Genomic DNA, 25,134 nt, shown 5'->3' with positions numbered 1-25,134 from the left:
CTTGTCTCATTTCTCTAAGTGAAACAATCAGGTTCAAAATAAGATGTAATCTATAATACATGCATTATGGGAGCTTACTTCATGGCACACCTAGTAAATGAGATGTTCTCATTTATTATTTTTTCTTTCTTAAACAAATCACTAAAAACATAAGACTTTAACACAAATAGGACACAAAAATAGTCAGTCTGCTATGTGAAAGGCTCAGATTACCAACCTGGAAAACTGGGATCTGAATTCTAGCCCTGGCTCTTGCTGTAATACCAACTGCGCGCTAAGTCGCTTCAGCTGTGTCCAACTCTACAACCCTATGGACTGCAGCCCACCAGCCTCCTCTGCCCATGGGATTCTCCAGCAAGAATACTGGAGTGGGCTGCCATGCCCTTGATCTTCCCGACCCAGGGACTGAACCTGCGCCTGCTTCATCTCTTGCACTGACAGGCGGGTTCTTCACCACTAGTGCCACCTGGGAAGCCCATAGCAAGCGAAGCCACTCCATTATTCTTGCCTGAAGAACTCCATGGATAGAGGAGACTGGTGGTCTATAGTCCACAGGATTGCAGAGTTGGACACAACTGAAACGACTTAGCACGCACGCACGCACACACATGTTACTGGACAAATCACTGCACCTCTTTGGGCCCTAATTTTCCCATCTGTAAAAGGAAAAGATGGATCAGATTATCTCCAGTTTTCCTTCCTGCTTCAAAAATCTGGGATTCTATAACTTATCATTTTACAGAGAGTTCAGATTTTTTAATATTCTCATTCCTGCTATGAAAGGAGGGTTTGCTTATTACCTATTGATATTTCCCCCACTAGATGGTGCTATGTGCACAGTTATTCAGATCACTTGAAGCAATCAGCCAACTATGTTTCTTAAGAGGGGCACTTTCAAGATTTGGGGGCTGGACAATACCTCATTCTGGAGAGCTCTCTGGGCCACTACAGGGTATTTAAGATCCCTGCCCTCTGCATGCCCATTAAATACCAGCAATCCTACCTCCACAGTCAGTATGACAATCAAAAATAATCAAGAGGCTGTCCCCCAGCTTAGCACAAACAAAAGAAAACTAGTTTTCTTTCTCATATTTAAGAAACAGATACTCAAAAAATATATGAACTTGATACAGCCTTTTGTGAAATCAAACAAACAAAAGTCATTTGTGTAAATGACTGTAAAGTGTCAAATTCTTTTTACAGGGACAAATGAATAAACACACACAACAAAATCAGGCTATCTTTTTGTCAGCTGGACAGTTAGCTGTTACTCTGTGTTTAGGACACCTCAGTTCTACCAGCTTTTACAACTATATTTGTCATTCTGGTTATTTACGTAATGATAATTTAAAACTTTTACAAAAATTAAATGAAAAATTAAAACTACAACTATAAGAATGCAAATATAAAAAACAAACTCACTCACAGGCAAGAGCAGAGTAGACACAGAGTGTCTCTAGAGCAGAGAAGCTGCTTACCATGAAAGAGGCATGTTGAGTAACTGGATTCTAATGGATTTTCCATATTTCTATTTAGCCCTTGGCCTTAAAAGCTCATAAATCCAATGGGACAGCACATGACCAACAGATCCATCTTTCAGGAACAGTTTCCATTAACCAAGCTCACTAGACTGACGTAAAATTAGAATGTCAACTTATTAGGTGACAGCAGTAACTATAACGACCCCAACTACAAGGGCACAGGGCATCTGTGTCCTCAAGTCAGCATGTTCTCTCCCTCGCAGGCAAGGCAGTCCAGGCAAAGGAAGCCAGACTATAATCAGAAGGTTGCTTGAAAAGGAAAGGATTAGGAATAAGAGAATTACGTGATCTGACTATTAAGTGGCAAGAAGTCAACGGAGTCTGATGCATCAGTGTCCAAAGAGAGGACACACGCCACAAATAAGAGTCAAGTTCTGGATATTCAAACTGACCATCGAGGTTCAGTTCAGTTGCTCAGTCATGTCTGACTCATTGCGACCCCGTGGACTGCAGCACGCCAGTCCTCCCTGTCCATCAAGAACTCCTGGAGTTTACTCAAACTCATGTCCATTGAGTCAGTGATGCCATCCAACCATCTGATTCTCTGTTTTCCCCTTCTTCTCTTGCCTTCAATTTTTCCCAGCATCAGGGTCTTTTCCAATGAGTCAGTACTTCACATTAGATGGCCAAAGTATTGAGAGTTTTAGCTTCACCATCAGGACTTCCAATGAATATTCAGGACTGATTTCCTTTAGGTGGGACTGGTTGGATCTCCTTGCTGTCCAAGGGACGCTCAAGAGTCTTCAACATCACAGTTCAAAAGCATCAATTCTTCAGCACTCAGCTTTATAGTCCAACTCTCACATCCATACATGACTACTGGAAAAACCATAGCTTTGACTACATGGACTTTTGTTGACAATGTCTCTGCTTTTTTAATATGCTGTCCAGGTTGGTCATAACTTTTCTTTCAAGGAGCAAGTGTCTTTTAATTTCATGGCCGCAGTCACCATCTGCAGTGATTTTGGAGCCCAAAAAAATAAAGTCTGTCTCTGTTTCCACTGTTTCCCCATCTATTTGCCATGAAGTGATTGGACCGGAGGCCATGATCTTCGTTTTCTGAATGTTGAGTTTTAAGCCAATTTTTTCACTCTCCTCTTTCACTTTCATCAAGAGGCTTTTTAGTTCCTCTTCATTTTCTGCCATAAGGGTGGTGTCATCTGCATATCTGAGGTTACTGATATTTCTCCCAGCAATCTTGATTCCAGCTTGTGTTTCTTCCAGTCCAGTGTTTCTCATGATGTACTCTGCATATAAGTTAAATAAGCAGGGTGGCAATATACAACCTTGATGAACTCCTTTCCCAATTTAGAACCAGTCTGCTGTTCCATGTCTAGTTCTAACTGTTGCTTCTTGACCTGCGTAAGGAGGTCAGGAGGCAGGTCAGGTGGTCTGGTATTCCCATCTCTTTCAGAAGTTTCCAGTCTGTTGTGATCCACACAGTCAAAGACCTTGGCATAGTCAATAAAGCAGAAGATGTTTTTCTGGAACTCCCTTGTTTTTTTAATGATCCAATGGATGTTGGCAATTCGATCTCTGGTTCCTCTGCCTTTTCTAAAACCAGCTTGAACATCTGGAAGTTCATGGTTCACATACTGCTGAAGCCTGGCTTGGAGAAATTTGACCATTACATTGCTTGTGTGTGAGATGAGTGTAATTGTGTGGTAGTTTGAGTATTCTTTGGCATTGTCTTTCTTTGGAATTGGAATGAAAACTGACCTTTTCCAGTCCTGTGGCTACTGCTGAGTTTTCCATATTTGCTGGCATAGTGAGTGCAGCACTTTCACAGCATCATCTTTCAGGATTTGAAATAGCTCCACTGGAATTCCATCACCTCCACTAGCTCTGTTCATAGTGATGCTTCAAGGGCCACTTGACTTTGTGTTCCAGGATGTCTGGCTCTAGGTGAGTGATCACACCATCGTGATCATCTGTGTCGTGGCGATCTTTTTTGCATAGTTCTTCTGCTAATTCTTGCCACCTCTTCTTAATATCTTCTGCTTCTGTTAGGTCCCTACCATTTCTGTCCTTTACTGTACCTATCTGTGCATGAAATGTTCTCTTGGTATCTCTAATTTTCTTGAAGAGATCTCATCTTTCCTATTCTATTGTTTTCCTCTATTTCTTTGCACTGGTCACTGAGGAAGGCTTTCTTATCTCTCTTTGCTATTATTTGGAACTCTGCGTTCAAATGGGTATATATTTTTCCTTTTCTCCTTTGCCTTTCGCTTCTCTTCTTTTCTCAGCTATTTGTAAGGCCTCCTCAGACAACCATTTTGCCTTTTTGCATTTCTTTTCCTTGGGAATGGTCTTGATCACTGCCTCCTATACAATGGCATGAACCTCCATCCACAGTTCTTCAGGCACTCTATCAGATCTAATCCCTTGAATCTATTTGTCACTTCCACGCATAATCACAAGGGATTTGATTCTGTCATACCTTAATGGTCTAGTAGTTTTCCCTACTTTCCTCAATTTAAGTCTGAATTTGGCAATAAGGAGTTCATGATCTGAGCCACAGTCAGCTCCCGATCTTGTTTTTGCTGACTGTATAGAGCTTCTCCACCTTTGACTGCAAAGAATATGATCAATCTGATCATATAAAATGCTAAGCAAAGTACAAAAATATAATAAATATTAAGTGGCAGATAATGGTGTTACTATCCATAAAGATGACACAGAATAAAGTGGTAGTATAAACATAATTGAGATTTTAATACTTATTTCTCCCTTTGGCAGGAAAAGAAATACTTGTATTCAGAGATGGCATATTTATATCCTAAATGCTCCATAATAAAGATATTACTTTATCACTATGGATGCATGACTTAACATCTGCAGCAATACTGCTTTCTCCTTTGAACTAAATAAACCATAATATTACAACTGGTAAAAGGTCAATAGTCCACAACACAAAGAAAATGAAATCATAGTTTTATCTACCCAGATATACTCTTTAAAATATATATATGGATTGCATATCATAAATAATCAAAGGAATATCAATATTTCTTTAATAACTTCTCTAGTTTAATTCCTCTTTTTTTTTTTAAATAAAACAGGAAATTTAACTTACCAAGTGACCTCAAAACACAAAACTGACATTTGATTATTCAAAGTAGTAATTTCCAAATCTGCCTGGATATCAGAATCACTTGCAGCTCCTAAACACACTCAGACTCAGACCTTGGTCACCTAGCTACTGATTCTGAATTTCCAAGGGGGGAAGCTAGAATATGTATTTTTAAAATCTACTCATCAAAACACAATAAAAGGCAAGCCGCGAAAGAAGAAATCATTTTAAAAGAGCCAATGAAAATAAAACATTATGCTCAGCTTTACTGCTAAGCAAGAAAATTCAAGTTTTAAAAGCAATGAGATCTCAGTTTTTGTCCAAATTAACAAAAAAGGAATTAAAAACAGTGCTATTGAGGGGAGTTTAAAAAGGCATTCTGGTTTGTCACTGGTAAGACTTGCTAGTAACATTCTGAAATAATTGAGTGTCTTTTAAAGTAAAAATTGAAATGCCAGCAACCCCACCCTATAGCTATAAAAGCCCAAGGAACAGAAGGAATGTGTATAAGGTTGCCAATTTCAGAATTATTGCAATAAAAACAGTAACAATAACAACAACAAAACGTAGAAGTACCTCCAGAAGTTCATCAATAAGCATACAGTTAAATGAGTTATCCAAATTACAGAATATTAGATAGCTATTTAAAAGACTGCATTAGGGAGTTTCTCATCTAACAGTGACAGAGTCAAGTAGCTTATTATAGCAGACCAATGTTTCCATCAAAAATGATTAGAAAATTTGGATAAAACATAAATAATACTTGTTCAAAGGTACTGGAGAGTTACCAAGTCAACCAAGACTAGAAAAGACAAAATCCCAGAAAGAAGGAAAGCTCACTGAGGTGAGTCTGATCCTCTGTTTCACAATTCCAACCAGCAAATCTTATTAAATTTTAAGCAGTGAAGAGCAAGAGACTAAGAATATATGCTGAAATCAAAAGAAATCCAAGCAGAAGGAGGAGACTGAGAAGAGCCTTTGACTGTCTATCGGGACTCGGGAGTCAAAACTTAGAAATCAGACATTTCTCCAAAGAAGACACAGGGATGGCCAAGAAGCTCATAAAAAGATATTCAACATTACTCACTGTTAGAGAAATGAAAATCAAAACTACTATGAGGCATTATCTCACACCAATCCTAACAGCCATCATCAGAAAAACTACAAACAATAAATGCTGGAGAGGGTGTGGAGAAAAGGGAAGCATACTGCACTGTTGTGGGAATGTAAACTGATACAGTCGTTGTGGAGAACAGCATGGAGATCCTTAACAAGTTACGCATAACACCACCCTGGTGGTGGTTCACTCACGAAGTCCTGTCCAGCTCTTGCGACCCCATGGACTGCAGCCTGCCAAGCTCCTCTGTCCATAGGATTTATTTCCCAGGCAAGAATACTGGAGTGAGTTGCCATTTTCTTCTCCAAAAACCACCATATGATCCGGTAACCCCACCACTGGGCATGTTGTTGTTGTTAGTTGCTAAGTCGTGTCCGACTCTTTGTGACCCCATGAACTGCAGCATGCCAGGCTCCTGTCATCCACCATCTCCCAGAATTTGCTCAAATTTATGTCTATTGAATCAGTAATGCTATCTAACCTTCTCATCCTCTGCTGCCCCCTTCTCCTGCCTTCAATCTTTCCCAGCATCAGTATCTTTTCCAATGAGCTGGCTCTACACATCAGGTAGCCAAAGTATTGGAGCTTCAGCTTCAGCATCAAGATATGAGATGTCGAAATTTATTACACAGTTACAATGAAAAGGTGGTATTGGCTCAAAGATAAATAACGGACCAGTGGAATACAACAGGGAGTCCAGAAACAGACTTATATATAGCCTCCCACATTCATGAAAGAGAAATTGGAAGTTTAGTGGAGAAAAGAAAATCTTCAATAATCAATGCTGAGTCTATTAGATATCTACATGGGGAAAAATTATCTTGACCTCTTCCTTATATTTAACAACACAAGAAAACTTCTTGGAAATAAAACAGGAACACTTATTGAAATAAGCAAATATTTCTGAAATAGAACACAGAAGGCAATTAACTAGAGGGAAAATTTCACAGACTGTAGTACATTAATATTGGGATATTCTTGACAGAGTCAACCTGTGGCTCACTATTGGGGAACCTCTTAATCTATGAGGTCTGAAAATTCATTTAATTCTGCTTATGCAACATTCAAAGAACATTGCTTTTTTGGATTTATTGAATTCTTTGAACTTAGAATTTTTATCTCGATTTATGAAATTAAATACATAAAACTCATAATGAGAAATTTGGGTAAGAGTGATTTTCAATAGGATTTTTGATAACTACTGAAAACTCAACAAAGAATCAAATACAATTTGAATTTAACATGTGAAGTGGCACTGTTTTCACCAATTTTTAAAAATGCAGTTTTACTTCTAATGTTAAATACTACTAATTCACAGTTATCACAGGTGATAAAAAACAGCAGTCAGACATGAAGTAGCTTCAAATCAATCCAACATAAACCAGAATAAGAGCCCAGAGCTGCTCTCTGTGGCTAGCAAAAATAAGTCATCTGCCAAAACAAAAATTATAACCTAAAGGATACAAAGTAATAAGACTGTTCTTCTACCATTTACTTAAATGGTAAAAATTCAGTTTGTTCAGCTGAGATTATAGCTATAACAAGATAAACCCTTTTCCAAGTGGGAAAAAACAGTTACACATCATCTTACTCAGAAAGCCTCCTTAGATCAGCAAAACGAGGGAAAAGAGTCAAATAAAGACAGCAATAGCTTCCAGCGGGGACAGACTTAAAAAGATATTGATGACGGGCTTCCCTGGTGGCTCAGTGGTAAAGAATCCCCCTGCTAATGCAGGAAGAAGACCCTCCCCGCCCCACCCCCATGCTACAGAGCGACTGAGCCTGCGCACCACAACTACTGAGCCTGTGCTCTTGAGCCCAGAAGCCACACTACTGGGCCCACACGTGGCAAGTTACTGAAGCCCATGTGCCCCAGAGCCCGTGTTCCACAAGAGCAGCCACGGCAATGAGAGGCCCACGCAGCTCAACTACAGAGGAGCCCCCACTCGCCACAACTAGAGAAAAGCCATGCAGCGAAAAAGAGCCAGAACAGCCAAAAATAAACAAATGCAATTATTTTTAAAAAGGCATTAGTGAAAAATTACACATAGTCAAACTCTCATTCTACGCCCACGACAAACCTCGTTAAGACAACATACAATTGTATTTTGCTGTATGAAGGAGACAGTGTATCTTCCACTTCTAAACTTTGTACCTTGGCAGCAAGCTGTAGTCCAATTTTGTCAGCTTCAGCCTCCAGCGTTCTGCTATATGGTCGATCAAACAAAAACTAAGAAATAAGAAAGAAAGTTCCATTAAGGCTGTTTATTTCATTAAAAAAGCAGCAACAAAATGAGATTTTTAAAATAAATGTCATGGATTATCTAGGATATAGTTCTTATGCTATGAATAATAACATTTAAAGCACACCATGGTATAAAACAATGCAGCCTTTATTTCCCCCATCAGAGATTAATATTTTAAAAACAAGGAACGAATAGGAAAAAACTATGCCTACAAGTTTTTGGGAGTCCACAGTATCAGAGTCCTTTTATTTTTTTCTGTTTTTTTTTTCTTTTTTTTTAATTTTTATTTTTACTTTATTTTACTTTACAATACTGTATTGGTTTTGCCATACATTGACATGAATCCACCCCACTTACTATGCAGAGGATTCCCTGAGAAAGTTTACTGACATAGGTTTTTTTTATTATGGCCAAGAAACATTCTGATCTTTCAGTCTTAAAAGAAAATTGAAAAACTGCAGCTATATAGTAGCCAGTGACACTACTAGGAGATTTATTTCAGTTAGAAAATTAACCATAGAGCACAATGTTCTTTCTTTGATGTATTATCTTAATTTCTTCTTTGTTTTCTAAGTATTGATTAGTTAGGAAAATGAACTTTTCTTCCAACTTCAATAAAAAAATACAAATAGATATTGTAACTTTAATTTTCCTAATTATTTGTATTTATGTGAATGCTTTCCAGTTAATACTAATTTTTGGTAAGTACGAAAGCTTTGTAGAAGATGGATTGATAGGCAGGACTTTTTGAGAAAAGAGCTATTAATTGGGGAAGCAATTAACTACCTGTCAGTGATAATTAGAAATAACTAAATCAATCTAGTCCACAGTACATACCATTAAATATGACTTGCTTCCTTCTCGATCATGTCTGTTTTAGATTGCTGAACTATATCATATACTGGCTTTGCTCACCACAAGCAGTCTACAGGTGTCCCCACAAATTGACTGGCATTAACAGTATAACTAGTATAAACTGATGAAAAACACTGGCTTTAAAAGGAGAGAAACATGTTCAAGCCTGAGTGCTTATTAACTATTACCTCTGGGCTGTTATTTTTCCACCCTTCTAAGCCCAATAGCATCATACGTAAAATGAAGCAGTGACTTCATATAGTGGCAAAATATAGCAGTACTTCATATAGTACCAAACTCCTAGAGTTGCAGAGAGGGTTCAAATGAGCAAGTAATAACTCCTATTTGTTGAGTCCTTACTTTATACCAGGTGTTGGACTAAATGCTTTCAACCAGTGGTTATCAACAGAACATGATTTTTATCCCTTGGGGACATTTGGAAGTGTCTGGTGATATTTTTGATTGTCACAGCTGCAGCTGGGGGTGGGAAGAAGTGGGGAGAGCTACTTGCATCTAGTGGGTAGAGGCATCTAAATGTGTGGAGGCTACTAAACTTTCTGCAATGCAGAGGACAACTACCCACAACAAAGAATTATCTTGTCAATTCTTTGTCAATTGAAAATGTGAATAGTGCTTATATTGAGAAATACTGCTTTAAATGTTATCATTAAACCTTCAATAATGCTTTGAGTTAGCCACTACTACTATCCGAACTTACAGATAAAGAAACTGAGACCTATAACAAGTGCAGCAATCCATTGAAGTTCTACAGAATTTAAACCTAATAGAGATTAAATTCAAACATAGATCCATCTGATCAGAGCCTGTATTCTTAGCCCCTGTACAAAATTAATTTACATTGTTTATCATGGTGCCTACCATACAGTATGTACTCAATAAATGCTAGCTACTGTATCACTAATAGCTCTCAAAACCTTAACTGGTAGCGCTCTATGAGGGCTGCTACACTATATCCAAATGGTTAAAAGAGAGCCCCTCCTTCTTCCTTCCTCTCTTCCATTCTCTGACAAAAGAATGTCAGCATTTTCCCCTCAATAACTTCACTATCAGAATCCCCTCTGCCCTCCAATCACCATGAGCAAGACTTCTAGAGAAGGAAACATTTCCTCATCACCAAAATTATTGGGAAGGGGCCTTGATTCAGAGAAAAAAATAGAGGAAAAAACAAAAAGTTCAAACAGAAGTAATCCTTACTTGAGTTTCAGTGTAACTATTAAAGAATTATACTCAAGCAACAGGATCATCAAGTATTTCAACAGAGAAAAAGCTTCCAGTTATCTTCCTTATGACTTAATCTTCTGATTCCATTACACAAAATGCTATCTACTGATAAATGGCGGAAAACCTGCGTTACCTTCTTTGACTTCCCAGCACATGAACAATAAAAATAAAATTCAAAATATGAGATTCTGTAACTTAAGCAATGACCATTTTTTCTTTTTCCCTTTAAGAACTTTTATTTCAATAAAAATGAAACCAAATGATATGGTAACACTGACTAAAAGATTTAGTTATTCAATTTCCAAAGCAATTTGTCTCAAAGAATTTTACAGATTAGATTTAAACAGCACCCAGATGGCACTCTGATGGGTGCTCCACAAATCACTGAATATACACAAATAACAGATTGTTCCTAAATAACCAAACCTCCCAGGACAAGAGGAAATATGTGATGAAAGACATAAAATAAAATGATCACAGCTAACAAAGCAAATATTAAGATTGCAAGACCTCCTTTCAGTAGTATACTGTTTTGAGCAAGATGGAGGACCCCACAAGTTTTATCAGATGACTATCATTATGCATAAAGCAAAAGTTAACAAACACCTATTAAAACTGTCCTTTCAATATTTACCACGTAATACTAGCTTAGCTGGAGTCAGGCGGTGGGAGAAATTAGGCAGCTTCTGCCAACCCTGTGCCCAGGTTTACAGGTTTTAAGAGCTCCCTGAGAGTGCTGATGAACCTATTTGCAGGAAAGGAATGAAGACAGAAAAAGGACTTCTGGACACAGGTGGGGAAGGAGAGGGTGGGAAGAACTGAGAAAGTGCCACTGACATATATATACTGCTGCTGCTGCTGCTAAGTCGCTTCAGTTGTGTCCGACTCTGTGTGACCCCATAGACGGCAGCCCACCCGGCTCCCCCGTCCCTGGGATTCTCCTGGCAAGAACACTGGAGTGGGTTGCCATTTCCTTCTCCAATGCATGAAAGTGAAAAGTTAAAGTGGAGTCAGGCACGACAGTGACCCCATGGACAGGAGCCCACCAGGCTCCTCCGTCCGTGGGATTTTCCAGGCAAGAGTACTGGAGTGGGGTGCCACTGCCTTCTCTGGACACATATATACTACCACGTGTAAAACAGATAACTAGTAGGAAGCTGCTATACAATACAAGGAGCCCAGCCTGGTGCTCTGTGATGACCTATAGGGGTGCGAAGGGAGGGGAGAGGGAGGCTCAAGAGGGATAAAATATATGTATAATTATGGCTGATCCATGCTGTCGTACAGGAGAAACCAACACAACACTGTAAAGCAATTATCCTCAAAAAAAAAAAAAGTTCCCCATCAAAATGTAAATATTTGGGGAAAGGAAGTCATCCAGTGAGTACACCACTGTCACTACGAGAGACAAAAGGAACATTTGAAGGTAAACAAAAGAAGGAAAGGGTTGTGACTGGGTTTTCTCTCTGTAGAAACAATAAAGATGCCAAAAAAATTATGTTAGGCAGAAGCTGCCAAGCCCTTCCTACCCATCTATCTCCATCATTTAAGAGAAGTAGCATTTTCTAATTTAAATGCCTATTATTAAGAGTACCCACTAAAAATGAGAAAATGTAAGACACTAAAACATAGTACCCATGTTTCATGATAAGGATAAAACATGAAAAGATTTCTGATATTTTTTTCTTTACAGTAATATTAAAATATCTTCACCACAGGCTATTGCAAATTCAAGTTTTTGTCTCAGACTTACCTCCTGCAATTTAGACTGTATCCACTGGCCCAAAAGTGCCAAACTATCTCGAGGACAAATGGCCCAAATCATTGTAAGAAAAATCAGACCTAGGAAATCCAATAAATGAACCAAGCTAGCCTTTTCTGCCTGAGAAAAATCAAAACAATAAATATTATACTTAATAAATTCAGACAGTACAGGCTGACATTTTCTAGTTCACTGTGTATAGCCACATTACATAATTACATGTGTTTAACTGAACTTCGCCAAGTAAGACTGCAAGTTCTCTTTCTTCTGTGAGCTTTATCCTTTCTGTCTCTTGCTTACACATTATGTATTCATTTACTCATACAACTAATATCTGCTTGAGCTACTACCACTATTCAGATATAATAACAGGTTCATTAACCTACAGTCTTATATTAACAAGCATACTAACTTTGTAAAATATGTACAATTGTTTTCTATTTTATAGATAAACTAGGATCAAGAGAGGTTAAAGGAGTTACCCAAATTCACACAGCTGCTAGTAAAAAGAACAAGGAATCAAACCTAGGAAATTACTAGTTTCTAATATTGTCGCTAAATCTTTTTTAAAAATCAAATAAATGTGTTTATTATGTTTATACTTTTAGACAGAGATCAAACACTCTTGAACATATGAAGAAGTTAAAAGAACAATTCAGGAAAATATTGGAAATTATTTTAAATAAAAATCTTTTGACTTCACGACCTAATATATGAAAAGTCAAGCAAGTTTGAAATTTTATCAGTCTGATACTTCCCACCAGGAAATTTAGTTATAAGATTTTTTTGTATTTACTTATAGCAAAAAAAAGTTCTAAAGTGTTTGTCTTGAATAGCAATATCTACATATAAGTTTAATGCACTGGACAGTTCACCACTCCCTGCAACTGTTGATTAATAAATGTTACTGTCATGCTGACACTGATAATACAGGAAACATTACCTGAGTGTATGAAACATGGCTGACAACTAAAAATAATCACCTAGAATACTTCTTAATATAATCTGCCCTCACAAAGCAATTTTTGCTTCATTATAAGAACTGAGAGTCATGATAAACAATTATGGAATTATTTTAGCACTAAAGAATACAACTCCAAGTGATGAAGTCATTATAGAAGAGAAAATCCTTGTAATTACTAAAAAATATAATTGCTATTACATAATCTTAGAAAACTAAAAAAAAAATTTTAAATCCATATTTGTGGAATAACAAAACAACATCAAATAAAAATGGAGACTCTTGAAAGAGAAAACATAGTATAGACAATGGCTAAGATGCCTAACAAAGAAATATTCATAACTATTTCCTATTTTTGAGCCTGCTATTTGCTTTTTATGTCTCATCTAATTATTGTTCTTGCAGAGACAGAGATGACAACATTATGCTGAATAACACATTGATCTAGGTCCAGGAAAATTAAGGTACTGAAATGAATACTTTTTAAAAGCTAAAAATGACCAAAATTGATTTTGCAGTTATGAAACCATTTCTAGAAAGATATAATGTATTTCAACTGCTTAGACTGATTCTTGCATGTATCTGTTTAAGGAAAAAAAATTTTTTTTAATTTTCCTGTAACTCAGAAGAAATAAAGGTGATAATCACTATTTGCACTCCAGAAGAGCACAACTTTGGCCTCCCTCATCTTATTAATACTCTAAGGCAAAGACAGAATTTGAGATGACTTTTAGAAGGATTAATAACATTATCTTTTCCACTTAAAGTTAATATTACTTGCATTTCTGATACAGCATTTTACAATCCTTTCACTATTTACCTTTGTGCTTTCAATTCGAAAATATACCTTTTTCTACTCATGTGGACAAATGAGCCATATACATTTTTAGTGCATCAAAATAAAAATATGAGTAAACAAATATTTTTCTTAGATTCATACCAAGTCAAACAGATGTGTATATTCACAAGAGCATTAATCGCCCTGAATTGTATGATAAATTGACTTGAAAACAGCCAGGTAACTGTGGTAAAAGAAAGCAGTGCTGGACTGGCAAAGACAAAGCCTTGATTAAAGTTCAAATTCTGCCAGTTTGTCAGATTAGTCATTTTATTTAAGGTCTTTTTAAATGTTAGTGTTCTTGTATATAACATAAGGATACTAAATACCTACCTCATGAGGACAGTACTGAAATTATTAATGAGAAGGTATATATTAAAAAGCTCAGTAAACTGTAAAATGGCAAGGTATCATTATTATTACTCTGCATTCATTATATACAGCATATCATTCTAGACATTTTCCAAGATGCTCTAAGTTATTCTCTGAGAATGAATAAAAAAGCAAGAAAACTGATTTACCACTTGGATAGTAATATTGCTTTCCTCCAGTTAATTTTCTGACTAGATTATAAGTAGGTTAATAATTATGGAAAGTTTAAAATCTAATTTGAAATAATTAGAGGTTGAGAATAATTACTTCTTACCAAAAAAGACAGGTGATAAAAACAGTATTTAAGAGAAACACTAATTATTCAGAATCAAACACTAAAGACTATAGAAATTCTCAAAATTATCCAGTCATACTTTTTTAGGCAACAGAATAAGTCAATTACTAAAAACTAAAATACCATCAACTTAAATAAACTGAAAAGATCCAGTTCTCTGAAAGATTTAATTTGCTAACTTCAAAGGAGTATTTCAATAACTGAACATTCACTTTAGATACTCACAGCATGCTCAAGTACTGCATGTGCTATTTCATGGCCCAGAAGGAAGGAGAGCTGATGGATATCAGTCACACTATTTAAAAGTCCAGTAAAGACGAACACTTGTCCATTCTGCACCATAATGAAAATAATGCAAGCAATGAGAACACCATTAAAAAAAAAAATAAGGACATTAAATTTAACAATTAAAAGTTAGGCTGGGTAACATTTACTTACTGGAAGTACAAAGGCATTTATATCTGGGGAATCAACCACATGAATAACCCAATTGATCTCAGAGATCCCTGGAATATCTTGATTGCATTCAATTAAATGATGAACCACTGCTTGAACAGCCACGTATCGGGCGTCTTTCTCAGTTAGCATATCATTTTTAAATTCTTCCATCCACTGAAAGGTTAAAAAGAAAAGTCGTCTCTAAGAGAGTGTTAGCTCTACAAAATGTTTATATTGCTTTTATTGTTGTTTGCTTAGTCACTAAGTTGTACCCGATTCTTGGCGACCCTATAGATTGTAGCCCACCAGGCTCCTCTGTCCACAGGATTTTCCAGGCAAAAACACTGGAGAGGGTTGTCATTTCCTTCTCCAGATCTTTTCAACCCAGAGATGGAACCCTCATCTCCTGCAATGGCAGGTGGATTCTTTACCACAGAGCCACTAGGGAAGCCTTTATTTTAAGGAGTGACTTATATGGCACTATGTTGTTGAATAATTTTTAATTAAGGGAAAATCTGCATATATTAAATACTCAAATTTTTCAAATCTGAATTATTTGTGCAAAGGCAAAAATTTGGCTTCTCACAAATGGAGTAAGTTCTAATAACTTAAGATTTTTCCTATATGTTGGTTGAAATAAAAATTTCATTCATCTTTTCTATTAGCTTATAAACAAATAAAATGCTTAAATATTATTTATGCTTTCCTAAATATTTTAGAAAACAAAGCATTTCCTAGAGAACATAAAGATTTTATATAAGAAAGCAAAACACAAAAGAAATTACTGTTTAGCAGAAACTAACACAACACTGTAAAGCAACTATACTCCAATAAAAATTAATGAAAACTTTCTTTCATAACATAAAACACCCTATGCTTAATAAGAAAGCTAAACTTCTACCAGAAAAAGGACAACATTTCATTAGAGTGTTTTATTCACACAGACTGAAAGGAAATTACTGAAACTGTAGAACTAATGAGCATATCATTTTCTTTTTACTGTGTTAAGACTAACCACCATACAAAGACATTTTTTCTGAAGCTATATTCATGAGAGATTCTTTCAAGTATACTTTGAAAAATTTTGCTGTTCCAGTCGCTCGGTTATCTCTGACTCTGTGACCCCACGGACTGCAGCACACCAGGCTCCCCTGTCCTTCACAATCTCCCGGGGCTTGCTCAAAATCATGTCCATCCAGTCGGTGACACCAGCCAACCATCTCATCCTCTGTAGTCCCCTTTTCTTCCTGCCTTTCATCTTTCCCAGCATCAAGTCTTTTCCAATGAGTTGGCTCTTCGCATCAGGTGACCAAAGTATTGGAGCTTCAGCATCAGTCCTACCAATGAATACTCAGGACTGATGTCCTTTAGGATTGACTGGTCTGATCTCCGTGCAGTCCAAGGGACTCTCAAGAGTCTTCTCCAACACCACAGTTCAAAAGTATCACTTCTTTGGCACTTAGCTTTCTTTATGGTCCAACTCTCACATCCACACACGACTACTGGAAAATTCATAGCTTTGACTATACGGACCTTAGTCAGCAAAGTGATGTCTCTGCTTTTTAATAAGCTGTCTAGGTTGGTCATAGCTTTTCTTCTAAGGAGCAAGTGCTTTTAATTTCATGGCTGCAGTCACCATCTGCAGTGATTTTAGAGCCCAAGAAAATAAAGTTTGTCACTGTTTCCTCTGTTTCCCCATCTATTTGCCATGAAGCAATGGGACCAGATGCCATGATCTTAGTTTTTTAAATGTTGAGTTTCAAGTTGGCTTTTTCACTCTCCTCTATCACCTTCATCAAGAAACTCTTTAGTTCTTCCTTGCTTTCTGCCATAAGGGTGCTGTCATCTGCATACTCTGAAGTTACTGATATTTCTCCCAGCAATCTGGATTTCAGCTTCTGTTTCATCTACTCCAGAATTTCTCATGATGTACTCTGCACAGAAGTTAAATAAGCCAGGTGACAATACACAGCCTTCAGTTCAGTTGCTCAGTCGTGTCCAGCTCTTTGCGACCCCATGAACTGCAGCAACGCCAGGCCTCCCTGTCCATCACCAGCTCCCGGAGTTCACTCAAACTCACGTCCATCAAGTCGGTCATGCCATCCAGCCATCTCATCCTCTGTCATCCCCTTCTCATCCTGCCCCCAATCCCTCCCAGCATCAGAGTCTTTTCCAATGAGTCAACTCTTCGCATGAGGTGGCCAAAGTACTGGAGTTTCAGCTTTAGCATCATTCCTTCCAAAGAACACCCAGGACTGATCTCCTTTAGGATGGACTGGTTGGATCTCCTGTCAGTCCAAGGGACTCTCAAGATTTTTCTCCAACACCACAGTTCAAAAGCATCAATTCTTCGCCGCTCAGCTTTCTTCACAGTCCCACTCTCACATCCATACATGACTACTGGAAACCATAGCCTTGACTAGACGGACCTTTGTTGGCAAAGTAATGTCTCTGCTTTTGAATATGCTGTCTAGGTTGGTCATAACTTTCCTTCCAAGGAGTAAGCGTCTTTTAATTTCATGGCTGCAATCACCATCTGCAGTGATTTTGGAGCCCCAAAAAATAAAGTCTGACACTGTTTCCACTGTTCCCCCATCCATTTCCCATGAAGTGATGGGACCAGATGCCATGATCTTTGTTTTCTCAATGTTGAGCTTTAAGCCAACTTTTTCACTCTCCTCTTTCACTTTCATCAAGAGGCTTTTTAGTTCCTCTTCATTTTCTGCCATAAGGGTGGTGTCATCTGCATATCTGAGGTTATGGATATTTCTCCCGGCAATCTTGATTCCAGCTGTGCTTTTTCCAGCCCAGCGTTTCTCATGATGTACTCTGCATAGAAGTTAAATAAGCAGGGTGACAATATACAGCCTTGACGTATTCCTTTTCCTATTTGGAACCAGTCTGTTGTTCCATGTCCAGTTCTAACTGTTGCTTCCTGACCTGCATACAGATTTCTCAAGAGGCAGGTAAGGTGGTCTGGCATGCCCATCTCTTTAAGAATTTTCTACAGTTTGCTGTGATTCACACAGTCAAACCCTTTAGAGTAGTCAATGAAGCAGATGTTTTTCTGGAAGTCTCTTGCTTTTTCGATGATCCAACTGATATTGGCAATTTGATCTCTGGTTCCTCTGCCTTTTCTAAATCCAGCTTGAACATCTGGGAGTTCTCGGTTCATGTATTGTTGAAGCCTGACTTGGAGAATTTTGAGCATTACTTCACTAACATGTGAAATGAGTGTGCGGTAGTTTGACCATCCTTTGGTATTGCTTTTCTTTTGGATTAGAATAAAAACTGACCTTTTCCAGTCCTGTGGCCACTGCTGAGTTTTCCAAATTTGCCGGCATACTGAGTACAGCACTTTCATAGCATCATCTTTTAGGATTTGAAATAGCTCAACTGGAATTCCATCACCTCCACTAGCTTTGTTCGTAGTGATGCTTCCTAATGCCCACTTGACTTTAGACTCCAGGATGGCTGGTTCCAGGTGAGAGATCACATCATCATGGTTATCTGGGTCATGAAGATCTTTTTTGTATAGTTCTTCTGTGTATTCTTGCCACCTCTTATTATTATGCTTCTGTTAGGTCCATGCCATTTTTGTTCTTTATTGTGCCCATCTTTGCATGAAATGTTCCCTTGGTATCTCTAATTTTCTTGAAGAGATCTCTAGTCTTTCCTATTCTACTGTTTTCCTCTATTTCTTTGCACTGATTGCTGAGGAAGGCTTTCTTATCTCTCCTTGCTATTTCTTATTTCTCCTTGCTATTCTTTGGAACTCTGCATTCAAATGGGTGTATCTTTCCTTTTCTCTTTTGTCTTTCACTTTTCTTCTTTCCTCAGCTATTTGTACAGAGAAGGCAATGGCACCCCACTCCAGTACTCTTACCTGGAAAATCTCATGGACAGCGGAGCCTGGTGGGCTGCTGTCTATGGGGTTGCACAGAGTCAGACACGACTGAAGTGACTTAGCAGCAGCAGCAGCAGCAGCTATTTGTAAAGTTCCTCAGACATCCATTTGAAAATTAAGGATGTTCTGAAACTACTAAATTTCCATAAAATGTGTAATTTCTTTCATATATGAATTAAGAAGTCTGTAACCTTGATAATGCATTATAAACATGATTTTACAGAATATGAATTTTAAAATCTTTACATAGTATTTTCTAAAAGCACACATCACCAATGTAAACTGTCTAAAAGAACACTACTGAAGTAGATACAACAAGATTATATGTAATTGCAGTACTTTATAATAATCCCATAAAAACATGTGCTTGAATTTTCATATCAAGCAGGTATTACATGCATAGGCTAAATAAGTAAAAAAAATATGTACATGTATGTAATTTTTTATAACTTCTTAGTGATATAAATGGTAGAACATACACTAATTTAACACTAGGCTTTTATCAACCTTAATAAAACACTTTTCTCAAACTTGCTTCTGACTAAGCTATTCTAAGAAACATCTCAAATCTCTGTATAACCTGTATAAAAGAGATTCATCTTTATTAAGAACAATCGAACAATCTTTTTAGTGAAAAATCTGTTATTTCTTTTTTATGGTAACTTTCCACTGACAAACTCAGAAGCTCAACATTATAAAAATATATAAATATTTTTATATATCAATAAAAATACTGGTATATAAAAATCTAACCACAGCAAAGTTGTCAAGTGAGGCTATAAATTCAACAAATATTAATTTAGCATATACAGCACATGTTGGAGATATTGTGGGTTCAGTTCCAGTTCTCAATATCTTTACTGAGATATTCAGCACAAAGTGCATATCTTAATAAAGCGAGTCACAAGAATTTTTGGTTTCCCACTGTTTATTGTGTGCAATAGCATTATGTCTAAAAAAAAACAACATACACACCTTAAAGAACACTTTATAGCTTAAAAAAAAATGCTAAGCATCATCTAGGCCTTGAGAGAGACATAATCTCTTTTGCCTAACAAATAATAATGAAAAGACTCAAAATACTGCATCACTGAAAAGTGACACAAATAGGAAGTGAGCAAATGCTGCTGGAAAAATGGAGCCAACAGACTCGCTTGACACAAGGTTTCCACAAACCTCCAAAGTTTAAAAATGCATATCTGCAAAGTGTAATAAAGCAAATAACAATAAAATGAAGTTTGTATACCATACGTGTGCTAAGCATGAGGGACAGAAAGATGATCTGCCCTCAACCTCACTAGGGGTGTAAGATGTTCACTTGAGTTACTATACTTTCCAAGGAGTTAAGGCTTCTGATATTCAACTTTATTTTGTATTCAAAGAATATAATTTTTAAAAAAATTTTTTAAAGAACATAATAAACCGTGGCAACCTGGTGGCCCAGTGGTTGAGAGTCTGCCTGCCAATGCAGGGGACATGGGTTCGATCCCTGGTCTGGAAAGATTCCACACACTACGAGGCAGCTAAGCCCATGGCCTACAGAAGCCTGTGCTCTAGAGTCCAGGAGTTGCAACTACTGAGCCCACATAGCAACCGCTGAAGCCTGTACACCCACAGCCTGTGCTCCACAGCAAGAGAAGCCACCTCAGTGAGAAGCCTGCACTCTGCAACTAGAACGTAGCTCCCACTTGCTGCAACTAGAGAAGGCCCTCATGCAGCCGTGAAGGACCAGAGTAGCCAATAAATTAATAGATTTTTTTTTAATGAGAAAGAAAATATATACATAATCAACTGCCCAAATTGATGTTTAGGGGATGGCAAACTATGTTATTCTACTTAATTTTCAAGATAAAAAAATTCAAATTACAGATCTATTTGTTAAAAAAAAATACATAGTAAGCATACTTTGTACACTGTGCCAGTACTTAAAATAAAATGATAAACAAAACAAACAGGCTCTTTGAACCCAATAGATAATTATGCAAATAATTATGATGCTTCTACCCTCATGATAAGTGTTTTTAAAAGGAAAGTACAGTATGCAAAGAGAAAATAAAAGTAGGATACCTAGCCCCAATATAGCCAAGCAGTGATCAAGCTACAAATGACTGATTCATAATGTAGTCTGTTATGAAGGATATCCCCTAGGGCCTAAGACAGCCTCACTGCTTAACCCAGTCGGGATAATCAAGGAAGGCTTTCCTGAGAAAGTGACATTTAAGGTGACATGTTGCAATCAGGAGTTGGCTGGGTGAGGAAAGGCGATGTAGAGGGCAGGAATACAAAGCATGAAAGGTCTGAGACTTTTTGGAAAAAAGGCTAATTCCCCATCAGAGATTAAAATTAAAAAGTAGTGCATTGTTCATGTTTAAGAAACTCCTGCTTTGAATATTGTATCAAGGAATCTAATTTAAAAATGAGTCTTTCTACTTACTGCTTCATATTCCAGTTCTGATAAAAGTCTGAAATGTTCTTTCCCCAATAACAGTAGCTTGCTCCTTCCTGTGACCGGACTCACTTCCAGATGTGTAAAATAAAACACTACAAAAAGCAATCCAAAACTACTCAAGCCAAGGAAGAGCTTCCATTTATTCTTCCTTAAACTTTCTTTAAATAGTTCCTTCTTGTTAGGAGGAAGTGCCTGCCACCATTTTCTTATGCCCCTAGAGCAAAAAGAAAAATTCTGATAACAAAAAGTTCTGATAACAAAATCAGTACATACCATCAAAACTTAATGCTTATGCTAAAATTTTGCCATCAAAGGCTTGAATTTTTATATTTCTCTGTATAGATGGGTTTTTTCCAGTTTGTAAAATTCTTAGCCAAATGATAAAAAAGCAATCAATTATACAGAGCTATAGTTAAAAATTCTAATGCTCATTTGAATTTTCTTCTTCAGTTATTTTAAACGAGCTAAGTGAGAAGTCGTTTTACACTAACTACCATTAGTTCACATTTATTGACTATTGAGCACATTCAAGGTACTCTTCTAATTGCTGTACGTATGTCATCTCATTTAATCTTCATAATAACCCTGTTACAGAAGAGAAAATTGAGGCATAGAGAAGTTAAACAACTTATCCAAGGTCACAGAGTTAATAAGAGGAAAATCAGGAAGGCAATGTGATAATAGGGATGAATTGCGCAAATAAACAACTGAAGGCTTATAGTACAATAAATCTTCACCTTTAACCACTCCCCCCACTGCTCATCAGACATCAGACATCTGGCACAATCTGCCGGTACTTCAGTCAGACGCAAGGGAAACGATCTCAGCACTGATTTTAGAAACAAATATTGCGCAGTAGCAGAAACTCCACTAAGCTACAGAGAACACGACAAAGGAGAGGTGGTAAGAGCGCAGGCACTGTCAACACAGAAATCAGAGATTTTACGGGTAACATCTGAGGAGGTCCAGCTCTACCAGGCAACAATACTCTGCTGCTTCCTAGGATTCCCAGACATTCTGACAACCAGTCATGTTTTCAGGGGCTTCCCAGGTGGCTCAAATCTGCCTGCCAAAGTAGGAGACCCAGATTCAATCCCTGGGTTTGGAAGCTCCCCTGGAGAAGGAATATTCTTGCCTGGGAAATATTCCAATATTCTTGCCTGGGAAAACCCATGGCCATAGGGGCCTGGCAGGCTACAATCTACAGGGTCACAAAGAGTTGGACATGACTTAGCCACTAAAATAACAATGCTGTTTTCAGTACCTGAACAAAAAATTCTCCCTATGAGTTCATCTGTGAAATTGCAACAAACATTTAAAATATATATATCATTCTCTAGACAAAATTTATTTTATCAAACAACTTCTTCAAGTTATTTTAGTCCTGCTAAGTGATATACCTAAAAGGCCCTTAAAGTGTTTCAACCTAAAAAGACTTAGATCAAGCTATGAAGTCTACTTATTTCCAATTTAAAAATGTATGGCACTATTATTTAAAATGCATGAAAACATAACCTAAAACAAAATTTCAGGTGATTTACAACGGTAATAACAAAAAATTAAATAATTTAAAAGGAGGAAAAAGATCTACCAGCCCAAGAACCTGGGCTGAATTGTGACAAAGATTCTCTCCTGGACCAAACTCTACTTAGACTCCCATGAATATTCTGACTTCAGGACTCCTGAGTTCATCTCTGCACAGGTCAGTTAAGTCAGAATCCCTCATCCTACGTATCTGATTACTCGTGATATCTAACCTGTTACTTATCATTCATCATCCCCCAGGTCTGCTGCTGCTGCTAAGCTGCTTCAGTCGTGTCTGATTCTGTACGACTCCATCAACAGCAGCCCACCAGGCTCCCCCGTCCCTGGGATTCTCCAGGCAAGAACACTGGAGTGGCTTGCCATTTCCTTCTCCAATGCATGAAAGTGAAAAGTGAAAGTGAAGTCGCTCAGTCATGTCTGACTCTTAGCGACCCCATGGACTGCAGCCTACCAGGCTCTCCCGTCCATGGATTTTCCAGGCAAGAGTACTGGAGTTGGGTGCCATTGCCTTCTCCATTATCCTCCAGGTCAGTGGTCCCCAACCCTTCTGGCACCAGGGACTGGTTTGTGGAAGACAATTTTTCCATGGACCTGGGGTGGTGGTGAGGGAATGGTTTTGGGATGATTCTTATAAGGAACACGCAACCTAGATCCCTCACGTGCCCAGTTCACAGTAGGATTCATGCTCCTATGAGAATCTAATCCTGCTGCTGATCTGATAAGAGGCAAAGCTCAGGCAGTAATACAAGTGATGGGGAGCAGCTGTTAAATACAGATGAAGCTTCGCTTGTTCACCCACTGCTCACCTCCTGCTGTGAAGTTGCGTTTCTAAACAGGCCATGGATAGGCACCATAGTGGGGTGGTATCTGATCACTCTCACCTGTCTTCGGCAGTAACTCTGGTAGACCAGATTGAGTAGAATCCCTCCGGGCTCCTGATGTTTCCTCTCTGTAGTTTTCCATCTACCAACCCCATTTTTCAGAACTGACTCTGGTTCTATACTGAGGTCTCCTTTCTCCTACTGCAAAAGTTTTGACTAAAAGCTGGTTTTACTTCTTTGACGACTGCCTAGCTCTAGCTTTCTTTGAAGTCATACTTAAATTGAGAGCTAAATTAACTGTATATTTTCTGAGTGCCAAAGCTTAGTCATAAAGAACACCATAAATTAGAGTACAAGTTCTCTATTTTGGATAAAAAGAAAACTGGCTTGATTATTATGGAAGTAAAAAGGCTAGAAGGCACTTCATAGCTACCAAATATGAAACAACTTTATAGGGAGACAATGCTTAACTTTACCTTTCTTCAATCTTCATGGAGCAAATAAGAGAAAACAAGATTAATTATGAGGGAGGAGTTTTAAGTTAAATACGAAGTATTATTTAGCTTTAAAAACATTAAGTGCTATAAAGGATCACCAAGAGAAAACAAAGATTTGTTGGAAATAGAATAGAAAAATAAACAAATACTAATTAAGAGTTAACTTGGCTAGGAGTTCTTTCTTAAATGAGCAAAGTTCTTCAGTTTCATGATTCATTGCCCCAAATTTCATGAACTAAAAAGGAATGTTTGTAAGTACGGTTCTTATACATGAACTGTAACAAACATTTCTGATTTTTGGAATTATAAGATCTTTAAAATAGTGTCTAGATAAGATATATAAGAATTTTTACATATCACATTTCTGTATTATATATGAAGCAAATGATTTCAAGATTAAGGCATATATACATATACATATATATATATACACCAACTATTTAGAAACTGAACTTCTGTGCTAATCATGGGAGGGAAATTTACCAATTTTTCTTTAAAAGTACAGTTATACAAACTTTTAATATAGAAGCTTATATTTTAAAAAGCATTTTACCTGCCCACAATGATTGCAAGCAGTTTCTGCACTGGCTTAAGAATCATCAATAACAGAGGAACAGGAGCAGCTTGGCACCGTGGAGAAGTGTGGAAACTCCTGATGTCTCTCGTGGGTAAACAGTTCAAGGGATGCAACACTGAACGAGCAGGGACTATGGGAACGCCCTTCATCAGCAGCTGTCTTGAAAGAGAGTCAGTCCATGCGGTACATTTTCGGCTAATCATCGAAATTTCCTTACTTCTGGTGCTCAAAAGGCAGCCTTTTCTTTTGGTATTAAAAGTCCTATAGAAGAGAAAGTTTTCAGGCAGAAGAGTCCATCTATCACCGTGATTTACTCCCAGGCCCGGAGATTTATTTACTATATGGTTAATTTTCACCTGATGAAAGTCTCGTGAGGTTACAGCTTGCGTGTTACATTTTCTCCAGTTGGTCAGTAAATTAAATCGGAAGAAAAAATGGTTTCTACCAGCAGGCTGCAGTCCATAGATGAAGCTCATCTTTGTTTTACTTGATTATCTGGGACACAAAATATAAACTATAAATAATCCCAGCAAAATATTTATTACCAAACTGGAAACATAACACGTTGAAAAGTTGTTCTTCCTTCAACAGGTCTCCA

General features: G+C 37.5%; 1 protein-coding gene across 1 annotated transcript in view; it reads right to left on the bottom strand.

Moving 5' to 3' along the window:
* The window catches only part of OMA1 (OMA1 zinc metallopeptidase), a 61,472-nt gene that overhangs the window by 27,032 nt on the left and 9,306 nt on the right, over positions 1–25,134 (bottom strand). The window contains exons 2-7 of the mRNA XM_052637800.1: positions 24,513–25,031; positions 21,082–21,310; positions 14,741–14,914; positions 14,528–14,635; positions 11,828–11,956; positions 7,887–7,961 (exon numbers count right to left, since the gene is read on the bottom strand). Coding sequence (XP_052493760.1) covers positions 7,887–7,961; positions 11,828–11,956; positions 14,528–14,635; positions 14,741–14,914; positions 21,082–21,310; positions 24,513–25,012 — 1,215 coding nt within the window. The 5' untranslated portion in view covers positions 25,013–25,031. The remainder of the gene's footprint in view (positions 1–7,886; positions 7,962–11,827; positions 11,957–14,527; positions 14,636–14,740; positions 14,915–21,081; positions 21,311–24,512; positions 25,032–25,134) is intronic.

Source organism: Budorcas taxicolor, chromosome 3 (assembly GCF_023091745.1).
Source record: "Budorcas taxicolor isolate Tak-1 chromosome 3, Takin1.1, whole genome shotgun sequence".
Lineage (NCBI taxonomy): Eukaryota > Metazoa > Chordata > Mammalia > Artiodactyla > Bovidae > Budorcas > Budorcas taxicolor.
The sequence above is the reverse complement of the archived record's forward strand: the minus strand, read 5'-3'. Positions and strand labels throughout refer to the sequence as shown.